Below are 11,403 nucleotides of genomic sequence, written 5' to 3'. Positions count from 1 at the left end.
GGTCAGAGACAAATACCAGACCAGTCTACCTTAGTGGTATCAGGAGAAGAGTTGCATTCTGGGACCTTTGCCATCATTATAGTATTATCAAAGACATTTCTCCACATTACTGTAGGGAGACTCTGGTAGTGACTTTAGGGGGAAATTTCACTGCTAACCCAAAGTTTATGCTTCTCTGGCTCCCTGTGAGAAAAATGGGCAATCTCCTCTCCTGTGACTTATAGCCTTGGAAACCTGGTGAAGGATTAGCTATGAGTTAGTACTGACTGGATGGCCATGAGAAAGACAGAGAGAGTGAGAGAAAGGAAGGGATAGAAGGTAGGAGGGAGAGAAACAGAGAGAGAAGAGAAAAGCTGGAGAAAGAGAGAGAAGGGAGAGAGATTTCAGAAAGAAGACGAGGAAGAAAAAGGAGAAAGAGCTAAACAATGAATTAAACCCAGAGAGTCCTTTTTTTTTTTTTTAAATATGAGAGAGTTTTTAAATGGTACTCATTGTGCTTATTTACGGTTTTGTACTGGTTTTTATTTCTAGCATACTCCTTGGAAGATTGGGCTGGATATATGAAGGATCCCATTGTTGATTTAGCTTGCAGATGTATGAACATATAAAGCTCCACCACCACTTTGACTCACTAAGTCTACTCCTTAAACATAACACAGAGATTGTTGTTGTTTGAGGTGCTGATAAGTTGCTTCTGAGTCATAGCAACCATATGGGCAACTAAACAAAGCAGCACCGAGCTCTGCACCCTCCTCACGATGACTGCTGTGCCTGAGCTCCTTGCTGCAGACTTCGTGCCAGTGCTTCTCATTAAAGGCCTTCCTCTTTTCACTAACCCTCTAACAAGCATGGAGATTTACCCAAACAAAACACACTGAAAACGGTAGTCTTTGAGGCACAGGTTATTATTGCTATGTGTTAAAAATTCTAAAATAGTACGAGAGTCTGGACAAATAAATTATAATACTTGCATAAAGATTCACAATGTGCATACAACCAATGAAACCTAAAGTAGATTTATAAGTATTGTCATAAAAACATCACTAAATTATATGAAATAGAAAAAGTAAGGTGATGGAATTTTATTCTTTTTTATATTTGTATACACTTATACACATAAAACTGTATACCCAGAATGTATCTTGGTATAAAAGTGGAGGGAGATTTACTTTGCATCTTAAATTCTTTTATATTTTTTTATGTTGCTATTTTTTGAAATCAATATATGCATCGATTTTATAATGAAAAAGTGAAATTTGTACCTCAAATCTCTTCTTCAGGGCTCCACTCCAACAGCAAGAGATTTAAGTATGAGAATTGAGTCTTTGATTTTATATATATGTACATATACAGTGATTCCCTCTTTTACTAAAATTAACCTGTAATTTTTTTATGACTACTGAGGAAAAGTAATCTAGAAACTGAAACAAAAGCACCATCATTTTTCTCCTACCTTTGCATAGTTTTATTACATTTTTAAAAATTCTGTACCTGAAGTCATTCCTTTCAAAAACTGGGATGAGAGGGGGTTTCAACAAAGAAAAGAGATTGTATTTTCTTTATTTAGCAGTCTGAAGGCCTACAATCTCCTCTGATATTGAAGCCCAGAGCAGAGAGACATGACAAAATGATTTGGAGAAGGTGATCATCCAGAGAAGATAAATAGAGGCTACAATTGTTTTGGCCTGAAAAATCAATTCAGTTGTCTATGGATTTCATGGGAGGAAAATCACCTTTGCTGAGGAAAATATTTTTTTTTTACTTCTAAAGGAACCAAATCAACTTCAGGGAGGAGGGAGGCCTTTTTGAGGTGATGACCCTTCCCTCTAACTAAGGTTGAAACTTTACAGAGAACTAGGGAACACATGCTTACTTCTCAGCATTGAATTAAAACATTGCCATCCTTTATTGTTGTTCAGCGACAGGCATTACTCACTGGGTTATACAGGCTAGAGGAGCAAAAAGCTGTCTCATGCTGTGAGGGTAACAGACTGATGAGCTGATGAATAAAAACAAAGCACACAGAAGATTCTCAAAGTGACAGAAGGATTGGAGAGAAATGTGCAGAAAGAATTGTCAACTGAGCAAATGATTTCCTGACCGCTAGTGTCCTTCGCCTACTGCAACTTCCTCATGTTTTTTAGGAGACCTGTAAAAAGAATAGGGGTACTGGTTAGTGAAGTTAAAACGCACTGCTTCTAACCAAAAGTTCTGTGGTTTGAACCCTTCAGCTGATCAGTTGAAGGGAGATGTGGCAGTTGGCTTCCATAAAGATTTACATCCAATGAGGCCATTCTCCTCTGACCTCTTTGGTCACTATGCATTAGAATCAATTCAATGGTAGCAGACTTTGGGTTGGCAAGAAGGACAAGTATCATGACTTTTCTGTAAGAAGCACACAGAAGCAACTTCTGGGTAAAGACCAGCCAGAGATCTCTGGCTTGTGATGGGCACTCACTTTGGAACCAGCTGATTGCTTGGGGTGAAGAATTAAAGAAAAGAAACAAATAACTTGTTTAATATTTGTCATTAGGGGTGAGAGTACAGGAGGAATAAAGTGTTGGGACAGGCAAAACATAGTTCAAGTGGTCCAGTAAAAAAAGAACAAAGTATTGGAGTACTGGAATCATGGGAAGATAGGAAGGGAATTGTCATCTGTAGACCTTTCCTACTCACTTGTTCCACCCTTGTTTTCTCAGTTAATTGATAGTCATGCTATCTTGACTATCAAGCAGTTCCGATTTCTTGGTACCAGCATTCAGGAGAACAGAAGACATATTGCATTGGGAAAATTTGGACCTTTCCAAATTAGAAGAGCAATGTTTTCAGTTTGAAGACCAAGATGTGCCTGATTAGGCCATAGTCTTTTCAATCACTTGCTAAGAATCTGAAAACTGGACAATGAATAAGGATGACAGAACAAGAATTGATGTGGTTTTTTTATATTTAAATTTCTTTTATTTGGTGAGTCAAACTCATTACAGTTGTTATTACTTAGATATTTAAGGCAGCACACGGTTTTATTAAATGGTGGAAAATACAAATTAAGCAATCATCCAAATCATCTTTAGATCCCTGTGTCCTTTCTCATGCCTTCACTATTGTTTTCCCCAAATTCTCTCCTTTCAGCATTCCCATAAATGCAGCTGGCATGTTTTCAAATCCTCCTTTGATGTATTCGCAGTATTTGATTTTACCCTCTAAGACCCATTTCATCAAGTCTTTCAGAGCCTTCTGGCGTACGTCCCCTTGCCAGCGGATGACGATGAACTCTTCCATGCGGAGTTCCTGATAGATGACAATCTCTGGGGGTGGGCCTGGGGGTAGTGGACGAGTACTGTTATACGTAGAAATGGCCCCACATATCGCAATTCTTCCAAATTTTTTCATCTGGGGGATAACAGTATTTGAAAACTCTCCACCCACATTATCAAAATAGCAATTATAACCATCAGGAGATGCTTTTTTCAAAGTGTCTTTCAAAGAGTCTACTGTCTTGTAGTTAAAGGCAACATCAAATCCAAGCTGTTTAAGGTAGGCAACCTTGTCATCAGACCCAGCTGCTCCAACCACTTTACAGCCCTTGAGTTTAGCTATCTGTCCAACAACAGCTCCCACTGCTCCTGCTGCTGCATTAACCATCACTGTTTCTCCACCCTTTACACCACAGATATCAAGTAAGCCAAAGTAGGCTGTTAGGCCTGTCATGCCAACTGTCCCCAGAGCCAAAGACAGTGGTAATGTATCTGGCCACTCTGTTGGCAGCTTTTCCAGTTCTTTCCCATCAGAAATGGAGTGTGTTGTCCAGCCTGAAAAAGCCAGAACAACAGTCCCTACAGAAAAGGCTGAGTTTTTACTTTCCACAACTCTGGCTAAAAATGTGGAACGCTTCACAAATTTGCGTGTCATCCTTGCACAGGGGCCATGCTAATCTTCTCTGTATCATTCCAATTTTAGTATATGTGCTGCCGAAGCGAGCACAAGAATTGATGTTTTTGAACTGTGGTGTTGGAGAAGAGTATGGGATATCCCATTGACTGCTGAAAGAACAAACAGAATTCTCCTTGGAGGCAAAACTTTGTCTCACATATTCTGGGCATCACGCTGGGAAAGGTGGAGATTGGCAAAAGAGAAGAAGATGGAGTGACACAGTGAATGCAGGAACTGGCTCAAGTGTGTCTGAGATTGTGAGGATGGCACAGGATAGAACAGAGTTCAGATCTTTTGTTCATAAAATTGCTATGAGTCGTACTTAGCATGATGATGTCCAACAATAACAACAACATTCATGTGAAATAGTAATAGCTAGCACCTTTTCATAGGGAGTTTTCATGGCTTAGTGGTAAGGAGATGCATGGTCAACACATGGCTCAAATCTACCAGCTTCTCTATTGGATAAAGACAGGCAAGCTCCTCCCATGCAGTTTGCTGCCTCTGAAGACCTAGTAGAGGAGTCAGCTATGTGTTGGTTCTGAATTGATGGTATATAACAACATCACATTTTTTAATAGATGAAGGAACAGGCATTCAGAGAATAAGCCTCCTGTCTGACAATTATTATTAATGTAAATTATTATTAATGTAAGTGATGTAATGTAATGTAATGTAATGTAATGTAATGTAATGTAATGCGTCCTGTCTCCATACCTTTTCAACCTGTATGCAGAACAGATTATCTGGGAAGCTGGGATCTATGAGGAGAAATGTGGGGTCAGGATTGATGGAAGATCTATCAACAATCTGCATTATGCAGATGACACAATCGTCCTTGCTGAAACTGAGGAGGACCTGAAGCGCTTGCTGTAGAGGGTCAAGGACTGCAGCCTTCATTATGGATTGAGGCTCAATGTCAAAAAGATAAAGATTCTCACCACTGGACCAATTGGGAGCATCACGATGGATGGTGAAGAGGTTGAGATTGTTCACAGCTTTAGTTTGGTTGGCTCCATAGTAAACACTCTTGGCACCAGCAGTCAGGAAATTAAGACTTATTGCGGTGGGAACATCTGCTGTTAGGGACCTCTCCAAAGTACTGAAGAGCAATGGTGTCTCTCTGGAGAATAAGGTGCATCTGATACAGGCCATGGTCTTTGCAATCTCTTGTTGTGAGTCAGAGAGTTGGACAATGACTAGGGAGGATAGAAGGAGAATTGATGCCTTTGAGCTGTGGTGCTGGAAAAGAGTGTTGAGGGTACCATGGACTGCTAGGAAAGCAGATTCATCCTGGAGAGGATTAAACCAGGAGGCTCCTTGGAGGCAAGGATTCTGAGGCTTCTTCTAACATACTTTGGACATGTTTTAAGGAGAGAACAGTCCCTAGAGAGGGACATCATGTTTGGGAGGGTGGAGGGACAGACAGCACAGGAGAGGTGGATTGATTCAGTGAGTAGGGTAATGGGAGTAGGTGTGTCAGAGGCAGTGAGATTGGCACAGGATATAGTTTAGGGTTCACGTACATAAGGTCACTATGAGTCATGAGCAACTCGACAACACATAACACAACAAGTAATGTAGTCAACTTTCTGACCTACTGATCTGTTTCCAAACCTGTGCTCTTCCTATTGCAATATGACTTCTCTTATTACAGTGGTGCACACTTAGAAAGTACATGGTCAATCTATCTTTGCCAGTAACCATCTTTATTGTGATTTTTTTGTTGCCATTGAATTAGCTCCAGTCCATGATGAGCTCAGGCATAACGTGACGTGACGTGACGTGACGTAACGTAACGTAACATGGCCTTGTCCTTGATGCTTGCTGTTTTGTGTGCCTTGCTGTGGCTGTTGTGCAGTGCCTTCCAACCTAGGGGGTTTATTTTTTAGCACAATGTAGAACAATATTCTGTTGGGATCCAGATGAGTTTTCATTAGTTAATTATGGAAAGTAGACCACTTGGACTTTCTTTTTAGTCTTTCTAGATATTCTGCTGATATTCATCCATCATAGGTAACCCTACAAATATTTACTATGTCCATCCTGGATCGCAGCAACACTCAAACCATCATAGTACTGTAAACTGACGGATCAGTGGCAGTTACCATCTTTAATCTTTGCCATTTCAAAAGTTTGTCTTATTCTTCCTCTATTTTCTGTTAACTATGTACTCAAACCCCAATTCCAATTTTACTTTTATCCTCAGAGCAAACTTTAGAGTTATCTGCTGTCACTAGATAAATTTCAAAAAGGACTAAAAGAAACTCAAATGGTTGTGGTAGGGAAAATGATGTTTTGCTTATTGCTTTGCTTTGGAGCAAATTTCTTTGAAATCAGAAACAACTAACTCATAGCTGACCCTCCAGTCAATGGGAAGTCATCTTTCTTTTGAGATTGCTGGTGTATTTGAACTGTCAGTGGCCTTTGGCTTAGTAGGATGACTCCCTGTGGACTATGCCACCAGAGCTTCTGTTACTGAACAAAGGCATTCTGGAATTTTAGGACTGGCTTTGGCTTGAATTTGTTACATAGTTCAATAACCAGTTCTAGAAAGCCTCGAGCCTAGACATTGGCTCTAATGTGCAGGAAGCATAATCTCCACTAGATGGCACTATAAAAAATGCTTTGAATCACGCTGTGCCTTCCTCTGGGCTGGAGCTGCATTTCCTATTCAGCAAATGCTTTGCCCTCCAGGGAGTCCTGGGAGCAGTTCTCCAGAGTGCTTGGCATTCCAGCTTTTGCTCAGAGTGCTCTGTTCTGATGCATCCTTCTATTCATCCTTGTCGGGAAGGGGATCATGAATGATTTATTACTAATGACTCATCATTAATGAAAAGTGCCAAAGATGAATCTCGAAAACCTGTTCTTCTTGAGAAGTTTTCTTCCTTCATGGAATCTGTTTTCTGTGAAAAAGTACCTGGCTGACCTGCACCTGACTCCTTCTCAACTAGTAAGTCACACCCTGGAGATTTTAGAAATCATTCCAAAGCAAAAAATAAACTGGATAGCAAACCTGTTTTGAGCAAGGGAAAGATGCGATCTGAGAGCTTTATTCTCCAGACAGAAGCTTGTTTTGCGGGTCATGTTAACCTGGAACCAAACCAAATCTGACAGAGTCGAGGCTCTCTGAAACCTGTTGCTGCCTCAGTCATGACTGTTGCTTCTTCAATCACGACTCTTGTGCTAGTTTGCAGTTACATGTAAAAAGACTTGTATTTTAATGAGTGAAACGAGTGATATTTTGTGTGCTTTGACCGTAACCAATCACATCACATCAGCTTTCTCACCTTAGAAACTTTGCCTAGGATGTGTCTGGAAAAGGAAACAATAGGCACTCTTCTGTGCTGTAGTTAGCTTTGTTCACTTCATCTCCACTCTCACACTGCTTAGGTCTCATTGGTGAGAAGTCGAACCCAGTGATATTTTAATTTGTTTATTTTCCCTCGTTGATCCAAAGACCTTTAAATCAGTAACCATTTCTGCCTTGTTGCTCCCTAATTCCTCAGAGCCTGATATATACCTTCCTGTGGGCCCTTGGCAGGGAGTCACGTTCCAGGGGGCAATCTCCTTCTGTGTGATTGTTTCACTGACTCTGAAAACCTGCTGGAGAATCAGCTACAGATCCGTTCTGAATTGACAGTATGTGACAGCCACCACAGTGACCCCAGAGGACCAAGGAGAACTGCCTCACATGCATTTCAAGATTCAGAATCTTTATAGAATTATACTAGCACATATTCCTCCCACACAGCAGCGAGTGGGCTTGAACCTCTGACACTGCGGTTAGAAAACAAGCCCTTCATCACTTTAACCATGGCACTACTAGGATTCCTTACCTTCCATATCAGTCACTCGTTGCCAATGAGGCATAGCTGACCCACAGTTGAGCCTATATTGGGTACCCAAGGCTAGAAATCATGTGTGACCAAGCTGTGCATCTTTCTCCCAAGAAGCTACCAATGGAGCCACATGGCTGCCTGGGGTGTGAGTTAGCTGTGCCACTAGTGTGCTGTCTGGACTGTGCCATCAGAGCTCCCAAACTTCCACATGTTGTTATTAGTGGTGGAGTCAGGCACCATCACGTTGGAACCAACTCCTATCTGACCCTCTAGTGGATTTTCAGAGATCCGTATACATAAAGGAGGACATTGCATGTCTTCATTCCCTAGAGAAGCTGGTGGATCCGAACCATGTGCTCTTGGGTTGAGTACAAATCCTTATCACTAACCCAACCTTACTATGAATGATTGTGTATTTCAGGCTAGTCTAGTCTAGGAAATTAATATCATTTGAGGGATACTCTGATGTAGATTTAGCAGATATATTTAATTTGGAAACATATGAGAGGCTTTCTATAGTGTAGTTAGGAAACTTTGGTGGCTTAGTGGTAAGGATTTGTGCTGACAACCCAAAGATATATTGTTCGAATCCACTAGCTGTTCTGTGGGAGAAAGATGGACAATCTCTTTCAGTGTCATTAAATTATCTGAAAACCCACTGGAGCATCAGTTATGGGTCAGTTTTAACTCTACAGTATGCAATAACATAGGATAAGAACAAAAATACATATTCCTAGAAAAGGAATAACAAAATTGGCTCTTACTATATATATATATATATATATATATATATACTAATAAAAAATTAGTGCATATCTTTCTTTATATTACTTGACTAACACACCAATTAAATGTCTACTTGGAATTATAAAACTGCATTTTTCTTCTGAATTCTTAGTTATAGTGGTGATTGTGGTTATGTGCTTTCATATCGTTTGTGACTTAGTGATCCTATGTACAACAGCCCTGAACCCTGCTCTATCCTGAGCCAACCTTACTGTCTCTGACACACCTGCTTCCATTATCCCAGTCACTGATTCAATCCATCTCATCGAGGATCTTCCTCTCCTGTGCTGTCCTTCCACTCTTGCAAGCATGATGTCCCCTCTCCCAGGTCCCTCCTTGCAACATGTCCAAATTATATCAGAGAGAGCTTAAAAATCCTTGCCTGCAAGAAGCAGCCTGGCTCCACTCTCTCCAGGATGAATTTGCTTGTTCTTCTAGAAGTCCATGGTATATTCAATACTCTTCTCCAGCACCACAGCTCAAAGGCATCAATTCTTTTGCCATCATCGTTAGTCATTGTCTAGCTCTCTGATATATAACAAGCAATTGGGAAGATCATGGCCTAGATCAGGCACATCCTAATCTCTAGACTGACACTGTTGTTCCTCAGTACTCTGAAGAGGTCCCTAACAGAAGATTTTCCCAATGCAATTTATCTTTTGATTTCTTGGCAGCTGGTACCAAGAGTGTTGATTGTGGAGCCAAGCAAATTGAAGCTGTTAACAATCTCAGTCTCTTCACCATATATCATGATGCTGCCAATTGTCTCAGTGGTGAGAATCTTTGTTTTCTTGATGTTGAACATCAATCCATATTGAAGACTGCAGTCCTTGACCTCAGTTTCGGCCAGTAAGGTTGTGTCATTTGCATTATATAGGTTGTTGATGAGTCTTCCTCCAATCTTGATGCCACATTCCTCCTCATAGAGCCCAGCCTCCCAGATGATCAGTTTCACATATAATTGAAAAGGTATGGAGATAGAATGTATCCCTGGTATACACTTTTGCTGATTTTGAATCATGCAGTGTTTCCTTACTCTCTCCTGATTACTGCTTCCTGGCCCAAGTGTAGATTTTGCATAAGCACAATCAAGTGTTCTTGGATTCCCACTCTTCTGAGAGTTGGCCACAGTTTGTTGTGAACCACACAAATACCTTTGCATAGTCAATGAAACACAGATAGAAATACTCTCTACTTTCAGCCAAGATACATATAAGATTGACTATAATAATCCTAGTGCCACAGCCTCTTCTAAACCCAGCCTGCACATCTGGCTATTCTCTGTTGATGTGCTGTTCCAGTCATTTTTTGATAACTTTCAACAGGGTCTTCCTTGCATGTGATATTAATGATAGAGTTTGGCAATGACTTTTGCAATTGTTTGAATTGTTGTTTGAACATTATAAACTCATGAGCTCTGTTTTACTCAATGCTTTTTTTTTGTTCTTTTGCTTCTAGTCAACATGTTATCTGAGATGTCTATAGTAGAACACAAATAGAGAGTGTTGCGCCAATGCAATAGAAAGAACTCTCAATATCTAGCTAAGGAAGCTGACTGACTCTGTGATACTATTGAACCTACTACCTATGAGCCACAATTTCTCCTTCTGTGAAATGAAGAATCTATATGAGTGGCACATTAGACACTTTCTAATTGCCCTTAATCATCCCCTCTTGATATTAATCAAACCCTTAATCATACCACGTTCGGTATTTATGTGCTTGTTTAATCTTGTGGCTTGTTTACAAGGTAAACTGAACCAAGGGATTTACTTTGAGCCAGTAGACTATGACAGAGATAATGGGTCATTATTTCTTACCAGAGGACCCTTTCCTTTGTGGGAGCACATTCTCTTTACCTCCATCTCCTTGGCCTTGATGAAGCAAACTGCCATGTTGGAGGAGCTCTTGTGATAAGGAACTGGGGCAGAGGCAGGGAGGGGACAGGTTGGGCTTGGTGCCTGGCTAACACCTCATGAGGAGCTAAAACACTTACTTAAAAAAAAAAAATTAGAGAAAACGAATCCTGCTCCAAACCACACAAGCAAACTTAGAAGTGAAACATTTCTCAGCTGAGCCTTCAGATGAGAGTCCACCCTGTCAAGTACCTTCACTCTAACTTCTGAGAGCTTATGAAGCATAACACCCAGATGAACTAGGTCTCAATTCTTGATCCACAGAAACTGAGATAATAAATTTTCATTGTGTTGTGCTTTAGCTTTTGGGAGAATTAGTTACAAACTAATAAGTAATAAAGATTTTCAAATTGATTAATGGCTTACACATTAATGATCATATACATGGTATCTCTTTCCAGAGACAACTCGTTACTTCTGACATGTTCATGTTAAAAAAAAAAGTAGTAGCTATGGTACCTATAATATCACTTTCTTTAAGGTTAATAAATTAAAAGCTCTGATATGATCTGCAGCTAACTATCAGAACACCCGAGTAACAGTGATAAGTGGGGTCAGGAAAGTTTAATAAGGAGTCTATTGGTGTATCTATTTTTTTAAGCCTGTTTCCCAACTGTAAAATAAAACGAAAACTCAGTTGTTGTCAAGTCAATGGCTCCTAGCTGATCTTCCAGTGATCTTTCCGAGGCTGTAAATTGTATAAAAGGAGATTGTCTGTCTTTCTTCCGTGAAGCAACAGGTGGATTAGAACAGTCGGAGAGATGCTGTCTCAGAGTTAGCAGCACAACTCTATGAATGACACCACCCACTGTAAATTATGGAGGATGAAACGGGGCATGGCTCTCAGAATACAGTCCCCAGAGGAGCAGCATCAGAATCATTAGGAAACCAATGACCCACCAAATCAGAAACTCTGTGGGTAGAGCCTA

General features: G+C 40.4%; 1 protein-coding gene across 1 annotated transcript; it reads right to left on the bottom strand.

Annotated features, from left to right (window-relative positions):
* Window positions 1–3,087: 3,087 nt before the first annotated feature.
* Window positions 3,088–7,803, bottom strand: LOC102870753 (prostaglandin reductase 1-like). The gene is made up of 2 exons (XM_006883777.1): window positions 7,770–7,803; window positions 3,088–3,872 (listed from the first exon to the last, which is right to left on the bottom strand). Exons 1-2 carry the CDS (start codon window positions 7,801–7,803, stop codon window positions 3,088–3,090), a joined length of 819 nt encoding a protein of 272 aa, XP_006883839.1.
* Between the last annotated feature and the right edge of the window lie 3,600 nt (window positions 7,804–11,403).

Source organism: Elephantulus edwardii, unplaced genomic scaffold (genome assembly GCF_000299155.1).
Source record: "Elephantulus edwardii isolate Elephantulus edwardi_28Jun2011 unplaced genomic scaffold, EleEdw1.0 scaffold00029, whole genome shotgun sequence".
Taxonomy (NCBI): domain Eukaryota; kingdom Metazoa; phylum Chordata; class Mammalia; order Macroscelidea; family Macroscelididae; genus Elephantulus; species Elephantulus edwardii.
This window is presented reverse-complemented; position numbering and strand designations above follow the sequence as displayed.